Consider the following 25,143-nt stretch of genomic DNA (forward strand, 5'->3'; position numbering starts at 1 on the left):
CCAGGGTGTCCCTCTGCGGTCTGTGTCCCGACCTCCTCCCTGTAAGGACACTGGTCCTCCGGGTCAGGGCCCCTGGTGACCTCACCTAGCCTTAGTCACTTCCATCGCGCTCTGCCGTCCTGGGGTCAGACACACAGCTCAGCCCAGAGCAGCCACTCGGGGCTCAGCCAGGGCAGCCGCTGTGTGGGTACCACACACCCCCGGCCATCTCTGCCTCAGATCACCCACATGAGAAGCAGAGAAGAGTCGCTGTCACTTAAGTTTCCAAATGCCCAAAGGCCCCAAATGGGATTTACCATCAGCTGCTACTTCCCCTAATCCAGGAAACTGGTCCAGAAGGCGGCAAGGCCGCTGGTCTGAATGTGCTGTGAGCCGCGGACAGGCCGACCCCCAGGAAGGTGCAAGGGGGCGAGGGAAACGTCTGGGGCGGAGCCGCCTTCTTATCGGAAAGGGGCCGGTTCCGCGAGCTCTCAGGCCAGCACCGCACAGCGTGGCGGGTGCGCACATTCTCCTTTATCCAGATCATGAGCAGAAGCTGCAGCGTGAAGCACCACGCAAGGGTGACCTACGACGCCCATGTGCTAAAGACGTTTTGGGAGAAAAGAATCGAGCTTCACATGGAACAGCTGCAAAAGGAGGACATGAGGATCCGCAGGAGCGCCCTGGAGAGGTGAGCTCGGTGCCAGCAACCTGAGGGCACAGACACACCTGTGCCGGGGCTGCCAGCCTTCAGGATGCAGGTCCACAGACCCCACCACCACCCGCTTCCCACCCCAGACCAGTGTCGCCTGAGGGGCGGGTACGAACCCCTGAGCACCAACCATGCCAACTCAGCTGCAGAATCACATCACTGTTCAGCAGTGGTAGAGAAGAACAGCCCATCCCTCCCTCGCCCATCCTCCATCACCCTTCCCTCCATCACCCTTCCCTCCATCACCCCATCCCTTCATTCCCAATCTCCTGAGAGCCCTGTAGGAAGTTGCCCTGCAGAGTTCATCTGATTTTATCTGTTTTCTGACATTTGCTCCCACTGGATGCAATCAATCAGCAAGTCCATCCTGCTCCTTGTCACACATGTGCTTGACTTACAGACTCAAAGCCAACTCCACTTTCTTTCTGAATGGACTCAGGGGCCTGTGGGTGCTGAGGGGTGTGTCCTAGGTGACCCTGAGCAGTGGACAGTTAAGAGGGAATGTTAGCACATAATTTGCACCAAGACAAAGTCTCAGATGGCCAGAAACTTCCAAAGTGAGCCCAACCTTAGTCCCCAAATAGCACCAGCAGCTGCTGCCCTGTGAGCTAGGCTGGAAAGGCGGATTCTTGGCTACTGTGGAGGGCTCAGCCTTGGTACTGACCCGGCCAGTGGCCAGAGGTCTGGTTGCCATGCTGCACCCCCCCCCCCCATCCAGTGCTTCTGGCCACTCGGCACAGGTGTGCAGCTGTGGCGCCTCCTGTCCACACCGTGTGGCCCCCAGAGCTGGTCACTGTCCTCACCTGGCCTCCTGGGGCGGAGGTCCTGGCACAGAACCCTCATCTGAAGAGCTCCTGGCCCAGGATCCCTGCTGGGTCTCCGTGGCCTCCTCCCTGTCCTTCATGTGCCATCAGGCCCAGGACATTCTGGGTCTCAGCCCATGAGGGAAGGTCCCAGAAGCAGGCTGCGGGTCAGCACTGCCTCGCTGGTCACTGAGGCCCTGGGCGGGGCTGACAGCCTCACCTGTCAGGGGACACATGGTGATGTGGCCTCAGCCCGCCCCCAGCCCCGTCCCTGGGCGGCAGCAGCTCCACCCTCCTCCCCAGGCAGTCAGGGCTCCCGGGCTCTCCGCTGGCTCGGGGAAGGCGCCCTCCTCCCTGTGTGGGCACTTCCCACCAGTTTGCCCAGCATCCCCGGAGGTGGGTCCAGGCCAGGCTGCCATCCCAGCCCGCTCCCTGCAACCCAAGCCCCGTGCTCACATGGGGCCCAAGGGCATGTTCAGTCTACGGGGGCCTGAGCTCTCGGCGGGCCTGTCTCCCCTGGGTCACCACTGGGTGTCGTGCTGTGGTCCCCACCACAGGCCCCTGTCCTGGGAAGCGGGCACCCGAGGGCCCACCTGGGGCACTGGCTGGGGCAGGCCGACCAGGGCACTGCGTCCCGGCCTCTGGTCCTGCAGGGACAGGCCTGCCCCCAGCTGCACTTTCCCCTCTGGGAGGAGCCCACAGGGCCCTTCCTGGCGGGCAGGCAGGGCCCTCGGAGATGGGGCGGGCACTGGGCCTTGGGCCTCGGGCAGCCCGGTGTGCCAGGTCCTCACTGAACCCAAATGGCTGCCCCCAGGCTCCGCAACGAGTGGGCTCGGCAGCTGGAGAGGAGGAACCAGATGCTGCAGAGCTCCCGGGAGGCGCCCCGGGGGCCAGCCCCGCCGGGCACCCCCGCCCTGCGCGCCGGGGACCAGCCAGCGGCCTGAGCGCGCTCCCCGCGGCCCGCGAGCGCCGCCCTTGCGGCAGCCCAGCCCCCCCCCTCCCGTGGTTTTGCGTCGCTAGCATGATGTAAGCGCCCAATAAAATCTCAGATGAGTGGATGTTCAGTGCCCATTTCTCTTCATATCTGTAAAATGTACACACACTAAAAGCAAACATGTAACCTCCAGTAAGTTAGAAAGAAATCGCCGGACTGTGGGGACTTGGGCAAATGTGAACACAAGTTAGTTCACCTTTGATCAAAATGTCTGCAAAAGCTCAGCCTAAGGACAGTCCCCAACGTGAAGCTGTGTAAAGCCGTGTGCTCCCCAAGTCCCTTCAAAGTCCTCACTCACCACCACGTCATCTCAGGAAGCGACGCAGCCTCTTCCTCACTTGAGTTTGGAGGCACAGTCTCCGGAGGCCGCAGAGGCTGATAGGGCTGGGACTCAGTGTTTCAGTGTCGCCCCTGCCTGTCCCCCCAGTGGGGGCTGTGACCTCCCCAGGCCCCCGGATGAGCAGGGGGCTTGAGCCCGCAGCAGAGGCCGGGCTGAGACAGGAGGACCGGGAGCCAACCGGAGGCCCGCCAGGGCTGCGTCCCCTCCACACGACCCTCAGTGGGAGCCTCCACGGCCCCTCGATGGCAGGACGGGACTCCTGGAAGGGGGCTGGGGCCCGGCTGTGCCGTCTCTGCAGATCATGTGACGGGGAGGACAGATCTGACTCCACCTCAGGTCTCTGCAGATCATGTGACGGGGAGGACAGATCTGACTCCACCTCAGGTCTTTAACCTTTGTGTTGGGGCGCCTTTGCTATGAGTTAGCAATGTTGGCTACGGCTTGAAATACACAGGTCAGTCCAGTCTCAAGGCTTCGACCTTTTCAGGCATAATACTTTCTCATTCATACAGAGATAAAAAGTGGCAGAACAGAGGATAACATTTTCCCCTTGGAGGTTTACAGGAACATCGTGACCTGACCTACATGGGCAGCTGCAAGAACAAAGGAGTCCCATAGCAAGAAGTTCACCACAAGCAGCCAAACCCCCTCCGCTTTCAGTATAAAAGGATCCTGAAGTCTAAGTCGGCCGAGACACTCTTCGGGACTCTGGCCCACCCTTGTCTCCATCTGCTGGCTTTCTGAGTAAAGTTGCTGCTCTGCGCCACAGCTCATCTCCCCATTTACTGGGCTGCTGTATAGTGAACAGTACAGCTTTGAACTCCATAACAGCTGGGTTTGGGTTCTGTTTTGTTCTGACCCCCGATACAGTTGACAAGGAGGGAGGGGTTGTGGGAGCTTCCCCAGAGACTTAACCAAAGGAAAAAACGCCAACACAAATGGCCACGTGGCATCCACGGCATTTCCAGAGCTGTCCACAGTAGACTGGACCACAAGCGAATATCCAGCAGAAAAGGTCCGGAACCTGACACAAACACGGGTGCTTGACTCGCCAAATGGCCCAGTGGAGGGGGCCCAGAGAAGGCCCGCACAACACCAACCTGCAAACACACCTTCCTGGGCCACCCTGCAAGCTGTCCATCAGAGCTCGTGACTCAGGACATTCCACTGATGAGCACGCGGGGAATGTGGTGACTAACAGCCCTAAAAATAGCTGGAGAATAGAAGTCCCTCACTAAGACTCGAAAAGCCCCAAGCTGCTCCAGGGTAATTTCATCTGATGATGTGCTTAGAGCTCCGCGCTGTCAACACGGATAAAGAGAGACGTCTGCTTGGACCGTCCGGGGGACGGGCGTGTTGGTCCTGAACCCCATCCTCAGGGCCCGCCACGCTGCAGTGACCCGCTGACCTTCCTCCTCGTGGCAGAAGCCAGGGTGGCATAGAGACAAGGCTCTTTACCAGCCGCAGCTTCTCCGTCACTGATCTTTGTCTGGGCAAAGCTGAGCTACCCCAGAGACCGAAGGGTACTTCATGCCGGAGGGAGGGGGCGGGGACCGAGGAAGGGGGCGGGGACCGAGGAAGGGGGCGGGGACCGAGGAAGGGGGCGGGGACCGAGGAAGGGGGCGGGGACCGAGGAAGGGGGCGGGGACCGAGGAAGGGGGCGGGGACCGAGGAAGGGGGCGGGGACCGAGGAAGGGGGCGGGGACCGAGGAAGGGGGCGGGGACCGAGGAAGGGGGCGGGGACCGAGGAAGGGGGCGGGGACCGAGGAAGGGGGCGGGGCCCCACCTGGGCGCTCTGGACCGAGCCCTGCTCTCGCCCTGCCGTTTTGCAATTTTCCAAGGTTGCAGAGCATATTTAGGGGCTGGGTTTCAAACACCTACTCTTTTTTTTCTGGAGGAGATTTTGAGACACACAGAAATGGGGGCAGAGCTTGGAGGAGACACACAGAGTCTCTTCCGTCCACAAGCCCTCGCCCTCCCCCAGGACCTGGAGCGGCTGAGGAAGGCCATGCGGCCCAAGGGCTGGGGGTCCCCCGAATGCCTGGACTCCGGGGGCGGCCCGGAGTCGGGGCTCGTCTGCCGTCGTGTGGGGGCCGACGCCCGCTGCAGGGGGGTCTGCGTGGCTCCTGCCGCCCTCAGAGAGCTGGGCCCCTGCACCGGGCGGTCAGCTCTCTCCAAAGCAGCATAACTGCTCGGCTCTGACTTATCCGAACACAGTGGGACGAGGCCCGCTAGCTAACTGAGCTTCGGTCTGCTAAACCATGGAAGGGTTTGCCGGATTCAACGATGTTGAGCAGAACCGCACACTGAATAGTCACTGTGGCCCGGCGTCCATGGCTGCTCGTCCTCCAGAGCTGAGTCGGTCGGGAGCTGAGGGACTGCCCGGCACAGCTCCGGGAACGGGGCCTCCCTCCGCCGGGCTGGTCCTCGTCCCGGGGCTCCTTGCCCAGCCTGGGGGGTACTCGGAGCGTACCCCATTCTGGCAAGACCACAACCCTCAGCCCAGAAACCCCCTGATAACATGGTCATCTTCCTACCACTTCCTCTCAGTAGAACACGACAGGGTCTTGCTGCCACGTGAGTTACAAAGAAAACTTGTGCTTTTCAGAGCTGTTTGGACCCGGAAATGCAGGTGAGGGTTTGAGGGGCTGTCAACTTGGGAAGAGAAGCGCTCACACAGGGCCCTTTGCCTTTTAGATCCCTGAGTGGCACCCTGGGGGCTTCCTGGAGGAGGGTCTCCCAGATGGGGCGTTGATGCTGGGACCTGGCAAACCAAGAGCAGGGCCAGTTATAGGAGGAAGGCCTTCTAGAGGTGGCCGGTGCGTGCCGTGTCTCTCCTCAGCATTCATCTTTAAAAATAAGAGCATTTCCCAGGCTAGCCAAAATTAAGTTACTGTACTTAACAGAAAAGTATAAAGACTCTTGAACACCAGCTAATGCCAAGTCCCTTTTCAACTGTCCCCGGTTCCTACGAGAGCAGGTTTGTGTGATCGAGACTCACATCATATAGGTCCCCTCCCGCAGCTCTTGAGAAAATCAGTGCCTTGGGGACTGTCCCCTGGCCGACCACCCTCACTGCTCTGCTCACCCGTCCTGTCTCATTCCTCAAAGACGGAAACTCTCTCTAAGGGCGCAGGGGGCTTGAGCTAAACATGGAGGCTGGATGGCCTGCCACCAAAACCAGCACCTGGGGGCCCTCTGAGTGAGACTGAGTCTACACCCGCCAGCGTCCAGGAGACACACCCCCCCCATCAATGCCTGAAGCCCAGGTCCCCAGCAGTCACCCCTCTGAAGGTCTGATCACAAACCCCCACCTTGTCCCAGGGGTCACTTCCAGCAGCTGACACTGGGGACTTGCTAATCTGTCACCCCTTCCATGCTCATTAGACAGCATCCCTTTTTCAAGTGGGTCTTCCTCACGACTGGAGTGATTCACTTAGACTGACTCTAGTGGGAGCAGAAAGCAGGGACGTGTCACATTGTCCCTTTGACACCAATAGTCAAAAGAAAGAGTCGCCTTAATTTCTGCACTATATCCCTATATCCCTTCTTATGATTCCTCTCGTTTGAACATCACCACGGATTCATAGATTTATGTGGACTGGATGCAGTCGATCAACCCTGAGCATCACTTTTCCCGATCTGACCAGTGAGATCCTTTTCAAACCAGCTTCTTTTTGATGGAACTCCATTAATCTTTGAAATGTCCCTGGCTTTCTGGAACAACAAAAGGTCCTAAACTGGTATTCACCAGAGCTGCCCCAGAACAGAAAATGAATAAGCAAATCGTGGTACATCCAATAGTAAAATAGTAGAAATAAAAAGGAGCAAACTGTTCATATGTGTATCAATGTGGGTGAACCTCGAAGACAGCAGGCGTGGTGGAAGGAGGCAGGGTGTGACAAAGACGCGCCCACCCTGCAGGTGACGTTGGTGGCACCCCAGAAAGGGCACAGCCATTCCCGGCGGACGCGGGACCTTGGTCCGCTCTGGGCAGGGAACCGGCGCCAAGAAGCCCGGGGGCCACGTGAGGTGGGGACACCTCGGGTCTTGTTTGGGTGGAGTTTACACGACACACAGTCCTCAGCTGGGCCCTGGGGGCGCACGCTTTCTGAGCATGAATTTCATCCCAATAGAAAAGGCTTAGGGCAGGGAGACTGCCCGTCTGAAGGGACACGCTGCCCCCGGGAGGTGAGCGCCGGGTCCCGGTGGGGGCAACGGACTTCTCCCACCCAGGGCTCTGGTGTCCCCGGTCCCAAGTATTGTCCACTGGGCTCTGCCGTCCCTCTCCTCCCTGGGGGACCCTGACCCACGCCTGGGACAGCTGAGCGGTCCGTGGGCCCCTCCGCCCAGGCCAGAGGAGGGAGGTCGGCCTCTGACTGATGCGCTCCATCTAGCCACCCTGAACCCACAGCAGCCGCCAACCCACATGGCCCTCCCCCACCAGCACCCCCTCTGGGACCCCAGCCCAGGGCGAGCCCTTGTGGGGCCCCCGTTCCTGGGAGGGAATGGGTCCCAGGGCCTTGGCATCAGGCCCCAGGGGCAGACAGGGGGCCATCAGAGTGGGGTCCAGGGTGCTTGCCAGGGGGCCCTGGAAGGCAAGAGGTTGGCAGGACTGGGCAGGGGAGACAGGGGGCCTCGGCCAGACCCCAAGGGACATCTGTGGACACATCCGGGTGAGGAGAAGGGGCAGGCCTCACCCTTGTGCAGAGGACGAGAGTCTGTGGGGTCTGGGGGGCAGCCCCACCCTGGCCCCACCTAGGGAGCAGTGAGCGACAGGGCTGGGCTGCAGCCGAGTGGTCCCCATGGAGAGAAGGCTGTGGTCCAGGACGCAACCCGGCACAGTAAGCAGGCTTTTCTCTCCTGGAGAGACAGACTCTGTGCAGAATGCTCAGGCCCCCTGATCCATGCCATGGTCAGTGGGAGGTGCCCACCTCGGTGTCCATGTCCTAATCCCAAAGCCTGTGAGCATGTGACCTGCACACCCAGTGACCTCTCAGAAGGAGTTAAGTCAGGGGTCTTGAGACGGGCCTCATTCCAGAAGGACCAGCGTCAGCACCTGGGTCCTTGTAGGAAGGGGCCACTGACTGGCTCAGAGGGACGCCTGCACCTGTGCGTACCGCAGCACCATTCACAGAGCAGCAAAGGGTCTGTAGGCAGATGGACGGGCAGCGAAGACGGGCATATATACATGCGAACTCTCCAGCCACGAGAAGGAAATCCTGCCATTTGTGATGACAGGGCTGGACCTTCACAACATTAAACTGAAATAAGCCAGACAGAGGAGGAGATGGTTGGATGGCACCACCGACTCAATGGACACGAGTTTGAGCAAACTCCAGGAGAGGGTGAAGGACAGGGAAGCCTGCAGTGCTGCCGTCCACGGGGTCACAAAGACTCGGACATGACTGAGAGACTGCACAACTACAGCAAAGCCAACTAGAGAAAGACGGACGCCCTAGGGCCTCACTCGCATGCGGATCGGGTGGGAAAGGGCACAGAGAGTCGACCGTGTTGCCCACTGCTGGGGGTGGAGGAGCAGGGACATGTTGGCCAAGGACATAAATTCTGGCTCTAAGTTCAGAACCTCTGGGACTGACACCCAGCCTGGGGACTCTACTTACAGGACCGCACCATGTGCTTGGGAGCTGTGGAGAGAGTGGGTCCTAAATGCTATCCTCACCAAAAAAAAAAAAAAAAAAAGTACCTATGTGAGATGATGGGGATGGTAGCTAACCTTACTGTGGAATCATTTCATGACATGTGCACGCATCAAATCACCACCGCAAGCTTACACAACCTGCTATATTAATTATATCTCAATAAAGCGGGGAAAAAGTGGGAGGTGAAAGGTTTCGGCCATGAGCCATAAGCTGAGCCAGGACTGGTGACCTCCAGAGGAGACGGTTTGGATCTGGGGCCAGAGACAAGGCTTAATAACTCAGAGCTTTTGTGTAGCAAAGTTTTGTTGAAGTATAAAAGAGATAGAGAAAGCTTCTGAGATAGTCATCAGAAGGGGACAGAAAGAGTGTTCCCTTGCTAGTTTTTAGCAAGGCATGGCAACCCACTCTAGTATTCTTGTCTGGAGAATCCCAGGGATGGGGAAGCCTGGTGGGCTGCTGTCTATGGGGTTGCACAGAGTCGGCCACGACTAAAGCGACTTAGCTGCAGCAGCAGCAGCAAGCTGCTAGTCAGATAAATGAAACACCTCAAGACTGAAACAGTTGCCCTGGGTCCCTCTCCCACAACATGCATTTTGAGATATAGAATGGCACAAGGGGAGTCATCTTCAGCCGTAAAACAATTTACATGTATCTTGAAGAAAGGCAGATTTCCAAGCAAATACTTAGTTTCATTAAAATAGTTTAACAGTTCCATGAGTAACACGCACTGGTTTGCTGAGCCACTATCAACTCAAGGTTTGAGAAAAAGGTTAGTCTTAGGCAGAACCCATTTGAAGAAAGGCAGATTCTAAAGCAAATACATAGTTTCACTCACATAGCTTAGGCTCAGAAGGTAAAGCATTTGCTTGCAGGAGAACCGGGTTCAATTCCTGGGTCAGGAAGAGCCCCTGGAGAAGGAAATGGCAATCCATTCCACTATTCTTGCTGTGGGGCTGCCCGCATGTCCGCATGCCCGCTGAGGACACAGGGGAGGCAGCCCGGTCCGATTCAGCTCCTGGACACCCCTCCCCGGAGGCCGCAGGGCTGCGGGGGCATCAGTGGTGGCAAGGCCTGCGTCATACACACTTCACCCTTCACGGGCAGTCGATCAGAAGCACGTCTCAGAAAACCCCCGGGCTTCCCTGGTGGCTCAGCTGGTAAAGAATCCGCCTGCAGTGAGGGAGACCTGGGTTCCATCCCTGGGTCGGGAAGATTCCCTGGAGAAGGATAATTCCATGGACTTGATAATTCCATGGACTAGTCCCTGGGGTTGCAGAGTCAGACACGACTGAGCAACTTTCACTTCACTTCATAAAATCCATAAACAACAGTGATTATTCCTACATGCAAACAGGAGAGGATACAATGCGCCAGAGACCCTCAGGCAGGCGGGCAAGCCTCCCGCACCCTCCCCTCGGGTTCAGCCCAGCCCTCTCCCGCAGCACGAGCACAAGGGACCCCTCTCCACCTGCACAGACCCCTCCTCCCCTGTCCCGAGGGCCTACCTGCCCCCCACCCACCAAGAGATGCAACAGAGCCCTTCACGGGGGGCGCCGAGGACAGGAGACAGAGAAAAGCAGAGAAGCTGGAACTTGATCAAACAGGGCTGAGGCTCCGAACACCAGGTAGGGGGTGTCTGTGTAAAGACACAGCCCACCTCCCTGCACGGACCCAGAACAAAGCCCTGCCCTCCCCCCAGGACTCTCGCTGGTTAGTTTCAACCAGGGTCGGGGAACCAGGGTGCTACGTGGGGGGGACTCGGGGACCTCTAGCAAAGCAGCCCCACTGTGGACAAGAAGGCAGAGAACAGAGCGGCCAGGACGAGGGACAGGAGCCTGGGTCAGGACCCCCGGCCAGCATGGGAGGAACAGCCTTCACAGACCCCATGGGAGGGGCTGATTCTGCTTCTCTGCCCACGTGGGTTCATCACCCTCAGAGGGTCTAGTCGGCCAACGCCAGTGCGTGTGGGTCCAGCAGTGCAACTTGCCCCAGGCCCAGTCCTGTGAGGACCCCCTGCGCTGAGGCCCCCCACACACTAAGGCCATCCCTGCACTGAGGCCCTGGCCCTGCACTGAGGCCCCCTTCACTGCACTAGGGCCCCAGCCCTACACTGAGGGCCCCCCTGCACTGAGGGCCCCCCTGCACTAAGGCCCCCCTGCACTAAGGCCACAGCCTACCCCCCGCCCCCCCGAGTCCCCCACCTGCAGCCATGTCTTCTCCAATCCCTCCCAGCCAATGTGTGCAGGCTGGGCTTCTCACAGCTGCAGGTTTGAAAGACACTGGCAGAATGATACCTAAAAAGGCAGGGCATCGCTGGAGAGGCCCCTAGAGCCGGCCCAGATCATCCTGAGACCGCAGGCACTGTCGCAGGGTGCCCACCAAGGGTGACTCATGCCTCCCCGGGTTCTGTCAGCAGAGCCTCATCCTGACGGGAGGGGCCTTACCCCTCTACGCCCCCCGGAAGACGGTGGACAGAGGCAGCCTCGGAAGGCCCCAGCAGAGACAAACACAAGCGAAAGTCGCCACGGAAACAGCACAACCTCTGCAGGGATGGGCTTAACTTCAGATAAAGGCAAGAAGAGCCCGAAGGGAGAGGAACTGGAATCATCCCACCACGGAACAGAAGGCAAAATAAAGGAAGATCAATGCCCAACCCCCGGGTACCACTTGGAAAAAATCCTGAGGGGCTTGTTCAACAAGGCGCCTCGAGCTGAAGGGGAGTGCCCGTGCCTCTGGAGCGAGGGGGTGCCTTTCCCGAGGCAGCCGCAGGGGGCCCCCATCCTGCCCAACTCTGCTGTCTCCAGCCCTCTCCCGGTGCGTCTCCAGCAAATCCTGAGCCTCCCCTCCCCCGAGCCCCCCAAACCCCTCCCAGCATCCGCTTCCGGGAACCTGGCCTGGGAGCTGCCTTGTGTTGCCGAGTTTATAGGCGTGACACACACTTGGAGTCACACTGCCGTGAGGCTCTGAACTGTGTGAGACGGCAACAGACAGAGGCTTAAGGCTCGTCGTGAATGACTGCCGACAGAGTCGCCCGCGAGGCACAGCCGGAAGGCCAACAGAGATCAATGAGAAGGCGAGGGGTCCAGTGCCCCCGGGCCGCGCAATAAAAGCGATGAAACGGCTTCCGGTGGTTAAGCGGCGCCCTGTTTTGGTTGCACGAGACTCCTCTCAAAAACTAAAGAAAAATTAGCAGAAATAAACAGCCTGGCACTGCCCAAACCCGGGAAGTTGTGGCGGCCGCTGTGAGTGATTCCTGCGGGCTGGGGGCGGGAGCCCGGGTCCAAAGCAAGGAGCTGGAAGCGGGTGGCGAGCGTGGTCGGGGGCGAGGCGAGGCCTGCGGCCCCCAGTCGCTGCCCAGCCTCTCCGCCGACCCCCGAGCCCCGTCAGGTGCGCCCGCGGCGGCCGAGGGCCCGGCAGTCAGAGACCGCAGCCTCTCGGGAGTGGGCCCGCCCCGCGCGCCGAGCGGGAGCAGCCCCGGTGGGCGGCACACGCGCGCCACCCCCGCGGGCCAGGGACACGCTGAGGGCAGGGGCCGGTGCGAGCCCCGCCCCGGCGGCTCCGCACAGGCCGAGGCCGCCCCCTGGGGGCCCCGCGACGCGGCACCCGCGGCCCGGCCCGCGCTCGCGGGCGCAGGGCCCTCCCCGAGTCCCCCCCCACGGGGGCAGCAGCTGCGTCTGCTCCTGACCCCCAGGGGCTCGGCCGCGGCTCTCCCCGCCCTCCTACCCCGAGCAGGGGCCTGCGGCCGGCAAGGGCGGGGCCAGGGGTGCCGGGGCGGGGCTGGGGGGGGGGGGAGCCCTGCAGGCGACGCCCTGGGAGTGAGGGGGCCAGGGCGCCTCTGGGGACGGCGGCCAGAGCGCAGAGATCGCAGGGTCTCCCTGCCTGCTACCTGCCCCCCTCTCCAGCTCCAGCTCCTGCCCCCGGCCCCCAAGACCCCTCCAAGGCAGAAGGGCTCAGCCGTGGCCTCAGGCTGGGTTGGCAGTCTGCCCACCTGGACCCCAGGGAGCCGGCAGCGCCAGTGGGCCTTCCACTGAGGTCAGGGGACGTAGGTGCCGCAGCCGGATGTGCGGTGTGTGGGCCCCAAACCCCCCACCAACCCCCACGGGGGCGCCTGAGGGCGGGCAGAGCCCCAGGAAAGTCAGGCCCCCACGTCCTGTGTGGAGGGAGCTCCCACCTTTCCTTGCCACACACTCGGCAAGGAGAGGGACCTGGCCCAGCAGAGCTGCCCCAGGTCCCACCCCAGGTCCCTGGGGTGCACAGTCCCCCCAGGGCTCACACGTCCCTAAGTCCCGGGGACCCTCGGGAGGGTGGTCTGCTCCCTGGAGTGTCGCCCAGGGTGGGCACGGGAGGAGAAAGGGAGGAGGCGCTGAAGTACCGGGGCGGCGGTGGCGCCAGGGGGTCCCGGCTCCCGCTTCCCTCCGTGTGCTCCGCTCTCCTCCTCTCCTAGAGTAAGCATCTCAGGGGTCTCGCTCGTGGCTTACTTGGGCTTGAAGGACACACATGCCCTCCTCCTCTATGTCCCCTGCAGCTAGCCGGGGCTCCAGGTGGGGCTCGTGCTGGGATAGGAGTGAAAAGCCCCCGGAAACAGGCAGGCAGACTCGGCGACTTGGTGAGCAGACGTGTCCTCTCAAGAGTAACTGGCAGAGGTCGTCTTCTGTGCTTCCCAGGTGCTGCACGTTTAGAGTGAGGGCTTGTGGGGACCCTGAACCAGCACCTCTGTCGGGGCCGCTGGCCAGCAGCGTCTGCCCACTGTGTGCGTCGCGTTTCCATCATGCTTGCGAGCGTGCCTGCTTCATCCTTGTCACACTGGTCATGGTGCTCTGGGACCGTGATCTTTGCTGTCACTATTTTAATTGTTTATAATAGTAACATAATTCAGTTACAAACTGCATCCGAACAGAGGCAACCTCAGTCCACAAACTGCGTGCGCTCCGACCCCCCCCCCCCGGCCATTCCCTCCTCTGCCCCCTCCCTGGGCTTCCCTTTCCCCTGAGACTAAACAACACTGAAACCAGGCCAGTCAGCCAGCCCGGAAACCTCCACGTGCTCGAGTGAAGGGCAGCCACAGCTCTCCACTTCCCATCGGAACTCGGACACGGAGAGGCTCAGTGGGGAAGGCACGTGGAAAGCCGAGACATGGTGAGAATGAGGCGTCCTGCACCAGAGGGGTAGCCGGGCTGCGAGCACAGAGGCAGCTGACGGCGCTGCTCCGCGAGCAGACGAGCGTCTGGAGGAGGGCGCGGCGGGCTGGACAGGTCGGACAGGCCACCACGTCCCTCTGTTGCTGTTCCATCGCCAAGCCTTTGCACCCTCATGGACGGCAGCACCTTTGACCAAAGCCTAATCTCAAGAAGGCCCCAGCTCTCCTCGAGTCTGCGAGAGCTGAGAGAAGCGAGGAAGCTGCAGGAGGGAAGTGTGGAGCAGCAGAAGCTTGTTCACGAGGTGGAAGGAAAGAAGCGTCTCCATGACAGAGAAGGGCAAGGCAAGCGGCGAGCGCAGCCATAGGGACCGCGGCGGGTTCTCCAGAAGCTCCAGCTGAGACCTCGGGAGGGCGGCACGTGAACGACAGATTTTAATGTGGCGTAAACAGCCTTCCACTGGAGGAAGACGCCATCTAGGACTCTCACAGTGAGGAGAAGACAAGGCCTGGCTTCAGCCTTCAAAGGACAGGCGGACTCTCGTTAGGGGCTAATACAGCCCGTGGCGTGGAGCTGAAGCCAGCGCTCGTTTGCCACCTGGAAATCCTAGGGGCTCAAGGGTCACGGAAAATCCACTGTGCCTGCGCTCTGCAGACAGAGCAGCAGGGGCTGGAGAGGACGGGCTCCAACTGTGGAGGAAGTTCTCCTGCGGGTCAACAGCTACAGCGGTTTCCCTTTCTACAGAGAAAGCGTTGGTGAAAGAAGTCCGTCAGGGAGGCAATGCTGACTGTCGTCCAGCTCTAAAACCCCGGTCTTCAGCAAGAACCGCCCTGATCCGTAGGCAGCCAGCAACATCAAGGCCAGACCTTCCACCGCAGAGCAGGCTCAGACGCCGGTTGGCATTTTTTAGCAAAAAAGTGCTTTTTAATTAAGGTATGTACATTTTTTTTAGACACAATGTTATTGCACACTTAATAGACAACACTATGGTGTACACACACTTTTTATTTGCACTAGGAAACCACAAAACTCATGTGATTCAGTTTATCGCAGTCTGGAACTGAACCCCCAATATCTCCAAGACTACACCCCCAATCCCATTTTGTTTTATGTAGAGGTAAGCATACCGCATGATAACCCAGAGAACAGACTTCAGCAGATGCCCCAGCGGCATCCGGGAGCAGACGGCGGAAGCAGTTCTGAGCCCTTGTTCCCGGGAGTCAGGGTTATTCGTGTGCCTTTCACAGTGAAAAGGGACGGAGCGGTTCAAATTGCACGCACCGAACGCGTGGTTCTTGTGAGGGCCCCGGGAGCAAGCCCAGCCCTCAGAGACTGGAAAATCTGGATGATAATTCCTGGAAAAGCCATCTGTCCCGCCCAGTCCACTCAAGGCCACATGGCAGGGGGACCCCATACTCACCAGCCGGGTTCTGACCAGAGCTGTTAGACTTTCTAGAAACCAGTGCCAGACTGCCTGGCTGATGAGAACATGCGGACTATGAAACAGACATGTTCCTAATTGTCGATGAAAATTAATCCATAGTTAACCCAGAAAGAAAGAGAAAACGTCATTCTAGCCAAGCTCAGGATTATAACCCCAGAGACAGACCTTCGGGAAGCTCTGAGGACGGTTCCAATGTTAGAAGGGAAAGCTCACGTACATCCGCTTTTGAGACAGAGCTGCGCATCCTATCACCCGTTAGTGAGTTTACACATCCAGGTCCACACACATGAAGTGAGTCAGGGTCCTCATGGCCCACCGGCCCAGGAAGGAAGGCTCTCCTGAGGAGGGCGAGCTGCTGCAGCTGCTCTGCACACACTAAGAGGGCGGGGCCCAGACAGAAAGCCTGTCCTCTAATCTTCCAGCGGCTGGAGGGGCCCAGCCGCCCACCAGCTCCCTGCGGGGCAGGTCCTGAGACAGGAGATCCCCCAGATCACCCTCCCCAGCCCTCGTCTATGGGAGGGTCACCCACACGCTCCACCCCACCTGCCCTCAGGAGGGGCACAGGCACTCCTGGTCACCAGCCAACCAAGCCCCTGCCTGCGTGTGGCCCTCCGAACCTGCCCACACAGCCTGAGGAGAGGGGGGCTTTGTGTGCCCCTTGCTGTGTCCTGTGGCCTCCCCCTAGAGGGCAAGAAACCAAGGAACTGTTCACACCTTGAATCCCCCAACTTCGGATGAATTAACAGTAATTACATTTAAAACGTGTCTGCGTTTAGGCCTCTCTGAGGCTTTCTAGACAAAAGCAGCTATTGATTGCTCCGCGATATTTGACTGGGCCCAACCTGGTGGCTCACTCTGCACAGGGGCGGGTGCAGGCTGTCCTGGGTGTGAGTCCCCGACTCCCTGGGGTTTCAACTGGGGTCTGCGGCCTGAGGCTGCCCTGACCTCGCACTAGAGAACCCTCATGCCTCCGTACTGGGGGGCGAAGTGCACTGGCTCTCCTCCTGTTCCTGAACCAATTCTGAATGAGTGATTAAATAATTAGCTGAAATTTAATTATCATGAGGGCTTACCTCTTTGTTGAGTGGTAAAAAAATGCCCCTGCCAGGCAGGTTTGATCCCTGGGTCAGGAAGATCCCCTAGAAGAGGAAAGGGCAACTCACTTCAGTATTCTTGCTGAGAGAATCCCATGAACAGAGGAGCCTGCAGGTTTCAAACCATAGGGTCACAAGAGTCAGATGCAACTAAAAAACAATATTATTCATGAAAATTAATGCTGGTGATACTGACAATGGGTGGAGTTTGTTGGGTTTTAAGGAACCTGCTGACTGAACAGTGAACAGTTAATTAACAGCAGTGCCTTCTGGAATTCCAGCTGAGTTATTTCAAATCCTAAAAGTTGATGCTGTTAAAATGCTGCACTCAACATGCCAGCAAATTTGGAAAACTCAGCAGTGGCCACAGGACTGGAAAAGGTCAGTTTTCATCACATTCCCAAAGAAGAGCAACGCCAAAGAGTGTTCAGACTACCTTACAACTGCACTCATTTCACACGCCAGCAAAGCAATGCTTAAAATCCTTCAATCTAGGCTTCAGCAGTATGTGAACCAAGAACTTCAAGATGTACAAGCTGGGTTTAGAAAAGGCAGAGGAACCAGAGAACCTATTGCCAATATCCACTGGATCACAGAGAAAGCAAGGGAATTCCAGAAAAACATCTATTTCTGCGTCATTGACTACACTAAAGCCTTTCACTGTGTGGATCACAGCAAACTGTGAAAAAATTCTTAAAGAGATGGAAATACCAGACCACCTTACCTGCCTCCTGAGAAACCTGTATGTCGGTCACAAAGCAATAGTTAGAATCGGATATAGAACAACACACTGGTTCAAAATAGGAAAAGGAGCGCATGAAGGCTGTATGTCGTCACTCTGCTCATTTAATGTATATGCAGAGTACATCATGCAAAATTCCAAGCTGGATGAAGCACAAGCTGGAATCAAGATTGCCTGGAGAAATAGCAATAACCTCAGTTATGCAGATGACACCACCCTTATGGCAGAAAGTGAGGAGGAATAGTGGAACTCACCTTGATGAGGTTGAAAGAAGAGAATGAAAAAGCTGGCTTAAAACTCAACATTCAAAAAACTAAGATGATGGCATCCAGTCCCATTATTCATGGGAGACAGAAGTGGGGCGGGGGATGGAAACAGTGGCAGACTATTTTTCTGGGCTCCAGAATCACTGCAGATGGTGACTGCAGCCATGAAATTAAAAGACGCTTGCTCCTTGGAAAAAAGTTATGACCAACCTAGACAGCATACTAAAAAGCAGAGACATTACTTTGCCAACAAAGGTCCATCTTAAGGCTATGATTTTTCCAGTTGTCACGTATGGAAGTGAGAGTTGGACTATAAAGAAAGTTGAGTGCCAAAGAATGGATGCTTTTGAACTGTGGTGTTGGAGAGGACTCTTGAGAGTTCCTTGGACTGTAAGGAGATCTAACCAGTCCATCCTATAGGAAATAAACCCTGAATATTCATTGGAAGGACTGATACTGAAGCTGAAGCTGCAATACTTTGGCCATCTGTTGCGAAGAACTGACTCATTGGAAAAAGACCCTGATCCTGGGAAAGATTGAGGACAGGAGGAGAAGGGGACGACAGAGGATGAGATGGTTGGAGGGCATCACCAACTTAAGGGACATGGGTTTGGGTGGACTCCGGGAGTTGGCGGTGGACAGGGAGGCCTGGTGTGCTGCAGTCCATGGGTTCGCAGAGTCAGACACGACTGAACAAGTACCTTCCCGGCATCACAGAGTTCCGCTTTCCGCTGGCGGCCACACGAGGGCGCGCAGGACCGCGCGGCGGCCGGGCTCGGGGGGCGGCCGAGCTGGGGGAGGGGCCTGCGCTGGGGGCGGGGCTGGCGCTGGGGGCAGGAGGCGGGGGTGGGGCCGCCGGGCTTGGGGAGGGGCCGTAGCGCAGCCGAGAGCCCGCGGATGCGGAGGAGCTCGGCGCGGGCTTGATCCCTGCCCTCCCTGATGCTGCGTCCCCCCAACCCCGCTGGAGGGCCCTGGGGTCCCCGCGCTCTCGGCTACGGTCCTCCTGTGCGGTCACACCCGAGGGGACACTCCTCTTGGCCGGTTCCCAGGGCGAGGGGCGCTGAAGGCCCAGGGTCTGTAAGGGAACCACAGCCCCTTCTCTGCATTCCCCGGGCGGCGGCCGCGGGAAGGGCAGAGCAGAGGTCCGGTGCGGCTGCAGGGCGGGGGGCACACGCGTCTCTGTGGGTCCAGCATGCCCAGGACTGTGGCGACAGCGCGGGCCAGTAGTGTCGGGGTGGGCAAGGTCACTGCGGGCCTGGGGGCCTGGATGACCATCGGGAGACCCCAGAAGCCGGGCGCCAATGTGAGCCCCTTGCCCTGGAGGGGGTGGTCCAGAGGCAGCGGCCGCAGACCCTCGGGACCAAGGGTGACTGGGCCTCGAGCCCCTAAGTCAGGTGCCCAGAGGGAAGCTCGTTGAATTCGCAGGGACGGTGGCCAGCCCTGAAGTTCTCTGCTGCGGCCCTGTCCAGTCTGAGCCATCCAGGGACAGCTTTGCCTCTCAGAAACAATTTCAGTTTATCTAGAAGCTGGAAATGGTGCGGTGACCAGCACTTCAGTGGCGGCTGCCCCAGGGGAGGCCACAGGTCTGAAGACAGAGGGGACCGCTATGGGCACCACAGCCCCTCAACAGCTGCTTCCTGGGGAGGGGGGCGGTGTGTCCTGCCCTAGGAGAGGGGTCTCCCCGGTGTAGACAGAACTGGGAAGGTGGGAGGGTGGGTCCTGCCCTAGGAGAGGGGTCTCCCCAGTGTAGACAGAACTGGGAGGGCGGGAGGGCAGGACCTGCCCTAGGAGTGAGGTCTCCCCAGTGTAGACAGAACTCTGAGAGTGGGAGGGTGGGTCCTGCCCTAGGAGTGAGGTCTCAGTCAGTGTAGACAGAACTCTGAGGGTGGGAGGGAGGATGGATCCTGCCCTAGGAGAGGGGTCTCCCCAGTGTAGACAGAACTCTGAGGGTGGGAGGGCAGGTCCTGCCCTAGGAGTGAGGTCTCACCCAGTGTAGACAGAACCCTGGAGTTGTGTCCTATTCCAGTGGTTGGTGTGTCAGAGATGGCGGGGGCCTGGCCACGGTTCTCTGGCCGGCTCTGCTCAGCTGTGTGAGTGTCAAGCCTCGGGTCCGGTGCCGTGTGGCCATGCACGTGGCCTGGAGCCTTCCGCGCTCTGGTGTCATATAGGGCCCCTTTGGGCAGGATGCTGACGTCGAAGCCCACCCCTGTCCCTCCGTCCAGGCAGCCCCTCAGTGGGGACCCCTCCCCATCCTTCCCCCTCACCTGGAGTCAGCCTGAGGGCTAATCTCCCAGATCCCCCCGGGCCCTGTGGACAGAGGGCCCTGCAGCAGAGAGTCTGGCCACCTACCCTTCCTTATGAGGCAAGCCTTCCCAAACCTCCCATCCAACCGGGGAGCCAAGTCTCAGACCCCAGGGCCCTGGGGCCAGTCTGTGTGAGGGGAGGGACAGGGTGACCCCGCCCAGCTGCCCACGGTCATCCCTTGATGCCTGGGACCCACATGGCCCAACACCCCTGCCCCTTAGAACTGGATCCTGGGCCATGAAGATGGGAATCCAGGGTGTAGACACAGGGAACCTCGAGAGGATGGCGCTTCTTGAAGAGTGCTATGGATGAAGATGTCCCGGGAGCCATGAACAAAATCTGGTAAAATGCTGGGTAGTCCGCTGCCCCTCACTCGGGGAAGGTGCCTCCTCAGCTCCTGGGGGGGGCTCTCCAACCACACCCAGGGGGGCTTTCATCTTCCTGAGGAGGTGGTGCTGGTCTCCCCACCCTCCGCAGCTTGCGCTGAGCCGGCCCGAGCGTCCCGTCCAGAGATCTAACGGCACCGCAGGAAAGGGCCCCTGGGGGACCAGGACCCCGGGGGTCGGCTGGCCGCTGCGCCCCACTGCCCTCCGCTGCACACCCCAGCTCAGCGGGAGACCATGTGTCTGCTGCCTCTTAACTTATTTTATTAGAGTGTGACACGCACAGAGCTCCTGGGACACACTCGGTCAGCTCGGGGGACGGTCACGGCGTGAGCTTCCCCGACACCAGGACTCACCGTGGAGACGGAACACGCAAGCAGGGCAGCCGGGGTGGGGGTCACTGCTCGCCGGGCGCCCGGGCAGCCCCCCTGGAGGGGGGCCCCAGGGGAGCGACGGGAGGCACCGCCCTTCATACCCACGGGGAGCGGTCGGGGCTGAGCGTGCTCAGGTGCCTTATCCAGAGGACGCAGACGGCCAGCGAGACCCAGACCCAGGCCTCTTCGGAGGCTCGAAGCAGAAGCGCTCATCCCCGGGCGGCGGGGGGGGGGCGGGGGGGGCAGAACCTGGACGCCCAGGGCCCTGGCTGCTTCCGCTTCTTGGACCAGCCCCGGGGCGCCGGGCCGTTGCCTCAAGGGCCCCTGGCCTTGCGCCCGGAACTCTTGCTTTGGATGATGCTAAAGACAGAGAAGGGGAGTGTGATGGAGCCCTCGCCCAGGGGTGCCCAGCCGCCCGCGTAGGCCCCGGGGGAGGGGCTCACGGCCCGTGGCAGGAGGCCCACCGCCGCCAGCCACCTGCCCTTTGTCTTCAGGGCCACTGGCAGAGGAGGCCGCCACTCTGCCATCATAGGCGAACATGAACAGGAAGGTGAGGGAGCCATACACCAGGTTGAACGCATCGGCGTCTTCCAGGAGCACGTCAGCCAAGGAGGAGGGAAAGGTGACCGAGCCCTCCCCGCTGTCCATGAGGCCGACGATGTAGGTCATGGGCCGTGGGCTGCCTCCGACCGGGACGAGCCTGGTGCTGCCGGACAGGGCACCCCAGTCGGCATTCTCAACCTCGCCCTCGCCCTCGTCCCCGTCCTCGTCAAGTTCAGAGACGCAGCCGAGCCCTTTGTAGATGAAGCCTGTGGTTGCCTTCGCGCCGCTGAGGAAGAGCCCCTTGCCGTGGAAGACGGTGGCTTTGATGTTCACCGGGAAGCGTCTGCCCTTGGACGTGGCCTTGGAGCTAGCGGGCAGGTGGAGGGAGCCCCTGCCGGTGTCGTGCTGGCCGCCTGGGGGCTCAGCCACCAGCCCCCGGGCCCTGCGCCCGAGGCAGAAGGGGATGGTGATGACCTCCTCCGCCCGGCCACAGAAGTCCCTGCCCTCGGCGATGGGGCTCCTGATGAAGTCGGCCACGTACAGGGGAAGGGCGATGGCGTCGGGAGTGCAGCCCGCGGACGGTCGACCCCAGCCCGCGGCCCAGCGCGCGCAGCTGCCTGCCGGCGGGGGGCGGGCTCCTCTCCGCCGCTGGAGCACAGGGCGAACCTGCCCTTCACACTGCCAGCGCTCCTGCCCTCGGGCCCTCAGACGGGGTCAGGCGGCTGCTGGAAGAAGCAAAGCCCCGGGGCGCAGGCCTCCCAGCGCTCCCCGAAGCAGACCTCGGGGCCCTGGTCGGAGCCGGGACCCTCCGCGTAGCACTTGTGCGCGATGAACCGCACCAGCTTGTCCAGGAAGAGCCACACGTTCAGCAAGCTGACGCGGCACTCGGCCCCGCCGGGCGGGCACAGCCGGCACTGCTGGCCCCAGACCCGCATCTTGACCAGCCCGTGCCGGCCGGCCTCGTCCCACCACAGGTGGAAGAGCCGTGCACGTGGGCCGAGGCCCAGCCCCACTGGCAGCGGCCACACTGGAGCCTGCGGAGGAGAGAGGCTGGTGGGCGAGGGCTCGGCCCGAGCCTGCCCTGCGCGCCCCCGAGGCCCCACAGCCTGCGGAGCCCAAGCGGACGCCTTCCATCCTTTGGCCCCAGCACGGCCCGGGTGGCCAAGCGCGCTGCCTGGGCCCCTCCAGGCTCAGGGCTACGTCTGCTGCTGCTCCATCCCAGCGATGCGGGTCTCAGCACCCCCAGGAGACACCACCAGGACCCCACGGGAGGGAGGGCCATCTGTGGTGCCCAGGGGGTAGGGCAGGGGGCTGCAGAAAGGGCCTGGGGAGCCCGTCCCCCAGGAGAGGGGCCATGGGGGGTGCAGGGAGAACTGGACGTGAGGGGTGGCTGGGAGGCTGGGTGGCCCTGAGGCCCTGGGCCAGCGCACCGGGACTGCGTGTCCAGCCTGCATGTGCAACGGTGCTGTTCCAGGGGCTAAGCTCTGTGTCCCATCTCTCCAACAGAGTGATTCTCGAGCCGATCCATCGGACTTTCCCCTGATGGTGGGCTTTCCACCCCCCACGCCCCTGCGTGCAGCCTCTGGCCACGCATGGCTGGGGAGCACCTGGACACGAATGGTGTCCTTGGGACAGAACTTCCTCCTGTATGTGTTAATTAAGCGGCGCATCATGGCTGGATGTGGAGACGTGGGTCTGTACTAGTGGCTGTCCCTCCAGCTGGCGTGTCTGTGTCTGTGGAAACCAAACACCAGCCAGTGCTCAGGGTGCTCGTCCAGCCAGTGCTCAGGGTGCTCGTCCAGCCCGTGTGCAGCGGCTCCCCCAGGGGACAGTTATGGGTGGGAAGGAGCCTCCGATGCTGTCACTTGCTGACACCTGGGAAAGCCAGCCCCTCACCGCACTCCTGACCCCCGGCGCTTCAGACGCTGGGGAGCGGGGGCATCCGTGTCAAAGGACAGCTGCCCACAGGGTCCACACGGACCCGTCTCCCACCGGCGCCCTCCCAGCTGGCCCCTGGAAGACCCCGCAGCCGGTCTGGCCCGTGGCTGCTTGTCTGGCGCGGGCTGTCCTCATGAGGGAGGGCACGGCTCGCGTGGGGGCCCACGGTCCCCGGGGCTCCCGACGTGGCCCCCGCTCGGCCACATCCCGCGCCAGGACCGCCGCCTCCTTCTTGGGCCCAAGCCCTCCGGGTCCATGCACTCAGGCCCTCTGTAAGGCAAGGCAGAGACCCACCCTGCTCCAGCTGCGGTGCTGCCATGGAAACGAGGAGATGCTGCGGTGAACAAGGACTGCCACAGGCCGGCGGCCATCCCTGCTCCCACCAGCCCTTCCTGGGCAGGGCCGCCGACTGGCCTGGAGGTGCCCAGCAGGCAGGGACTCAGCTCACCTGCGAGCAGGTAACGGACATACTGCTCCCCCAACACCCCTGCTGCCCAGAAGGGACAGGGAGCTCCCGGCCCGCCCGCCCACCTGTTGGGTGCCAAGGCCAGGCAGACACACGCCCGCTCCTGCCTCCCTCAAGGCCAAGGCCACACCCAGCACTGGTTGGTGGCGAGACAACTTCACCCCCCCACTCCGCCTCCCGGGACCCCACAGGAGGCCCCCCAGCTGCCCCTCGAGAACCCCCGAAGCCAGTACTGGAAACCACTGCTGTCCAGGTGCCCTGAGGCCAGGTTCTCCTGGGGGACCAGCTCCCAGCTGTCCTGGGGCTTCGCCTGGGCCATCAGCTGGGCCAAAGTCTTGGCCCACACGTCCGCCCCGTCCATGCTGTTTGGGTCCGCAGTGCGGTCTGAGGGCTGCACCGGCTTGGGCTCCAGGCGAGCACCCACCCGCCTCCAGCATTGGCCAATCGCCACCTTGACAACCACCGAGTCTCCACGGCAACTGGATTTGTCTCAGAGAAATGAGACATGGGCCTCTTCTTCCGATCCCTTCGAGTACTTTTTATTACGCAATCAGTGGATTTTCGTTTTAGGAAAAATTGGAAACAGGTAAATAAAAAGGACGACATTCACGATGATAAAAGCCGCCCATTGTCCCCGCTGTGGGGCTGACGTCCACACGTCTCCGGTGCCTGCAGGGAGTCACACGGAGCACCTCGCCAGCGGGCTTGCTCCTCTCCCCCGGCACGCCGCGGGCCCGTGCTTCTGCGCGTCTGGCGTCGCCCGGTCCGCAGCTGGGGTGCAGTCTGCCTACCCGGCCTTGATCCTTGAACTCGATGCCAAGTTTGCCATCACGAGCAAAGTTGTGAGGAACTTTGCTGAACATGTATCGTGAATTTTCCCATTACTTTTCTCCAAACTTTTTATTTGCTAGAAAGTCACCTTCATGTTAAAATACCTTAAACACAGTCAATGCACAGCTTCACGAATGCCTCTAAGCTCTTAGCTCAGCACCTGAAGGAGCCAGGCCCCCATACATGTCCGAATGCCCCCAGCCCCCGGAGCCCATCCTTTCCCGCCGGGGCAGCCCATCGGGGACACCAGGGAGCCTCCTGGAAGAGGAGCCCGCGGCCCGTGAGCTTGCCCCGTCCTGTGTGCAGACCTCACCACAGCAGGTCAGGGCCTGGTGACGGTGCGGCAGGTGGCCGGGCTCAAGGACAGAACCACCGCTGGCCAGGCAGGGTGGGGAGGGGCCTGCACCCAGGAAGCCAAGGCAGCAGCCTCCTCCGCGAGCCCAGGCCCTGACACGGGGGCGCGTGTTGACAGGATGGAAAGGCTCCGGCCAAGCGAGGGAGACAGAGACGTCGGCTGGGAGGGCCTGTGCTCAGCGGCCAGTGAGCCCCCAGCGCCCACAGGCAACGGGAAGAGGCACTCCCCCAGGCTGTGGCAGCTCCTGGCACAGAGCTGGCCTCCTCCACAGGCCCCTCCCGGAATGAGGTCCTGGGCGCCGAGCCTGGGCCGCTGGCCCCCCTCCCCACCCGGGGCCTGTCCACACAGACAGGCCGCCTGCTCTGTGCCCCCTCCCCGAGGGCCACATCACCTGCCGGACAGCTGTCTCCAGGCTCCGGAGTCGCTGCTGCGAGCGGGCCTCACAGGCTGGGCGTTCCTGCAGCCTGTGCACTCCCCGAGCCACCCAGAAATTCCAACATGCAAACCTGATGTGCCCTTTGACCAGGGAGTGCTCCCTGCATGAGGCCCGCTCGGCTCCACAGGGGGCTCCCACCCACAACTCTGCCTCCACCCCGCATGCCGAACTGTTTCTTCCCATTTTTCTCCCTCGTCTGTGTCCAGCCCACAGCTGACCCTGTCAAGTGGCTTGTTTCTCAACAAACTCTCTTTCAATTGAGTGACCTCTGTCTGCCTTGCAGCTAAGTGTGAGAGTGAGATAGAGCAGGAAAGTAGTGCCTCAGGGCAGGTTCCATAATG

The 25,143-nt window shown here is 60.6% G+C and overlaps 2 protein-coding genes across 2 annotated transcripts; one reads left to right on the forward strand and one right to left on the reverse strand.

Moving 5' to 3' along the window:
* Positions 1-436: 436 nt before the first annotated feature.
* On the forward strand, positions 437-2,445 carry FAM240C (family with sequence similarity 240 member C). Its single transcript, XM_069569433.1, has 2 exons — positions 437-670; positions 2,309-2,445. Exons 1-2 carry the CDS (start codon positions 525-527, stop codon positions 2,436-2,438), a joined length of 276 nt encoding a protein of 91 aa, XP_069425534.1. The 5' UTR covers positions 437-524; the 3' UTR covers positions 2,439-2,445.
* Positions 2,446-20,112: 17,667 nt separating this feature from the next.
* Positions 20,113-23,105, reverse strand: RTP5 (receptor transporter protein 5 (putative)). Its single transcript, XM_070292469.1, has one exon. The coding sequence runs from the start codon at positions 21,709-21,711 to the stop codon at positions 21,481-21,483; it is 231 nt and encodes a 76-aa protein (XP_070148570.1). The 5' UTR covers positions 21,712-23,105; the 3' UTR covers positions 20,113-21,480.
* Positions 23,106-25,143: the final 2,038 nt, after the last annotated feature.

This window comes from Ovis canadensis, chromosome 1 (genome assembly GCF_042477335.2).
Source record: "Ovis canadensis isolate MfBH-ARS-UI-01 breed Bighorn chromosome 1, ARS-UI_OviCan_v2, whole genome shotgun sequence".
NCBI lineage: Eukaryota > Metazoa > Chordata > Mammalia > Artiodactyla > Bovidae > Ovis > Ovis canadensis.

Coding starts and splice junctions, on each gene's coding strand:
- FAM240C (XM_069569433.1), top strand. CDS start 525: ATGAGCAGAAGCTGCAGCGTGAAGCACCACGCAAGGGTGACCTACGAC. Junction 671..2,308: donor CGCAGGAGCGCCCTGGAGAG/GTGAGCTCGGTG, acceptor GGCTGCCCCCAG/GCTCCGCAACGAGTGGGCTC.
- RTP5 (XM_070292469.1), bottom strand. CDS start 21,711: ATGCGGGTCTGGGGCCAGCAGTGCCGGCTGTGCCCGCCCGGCGGGGCC.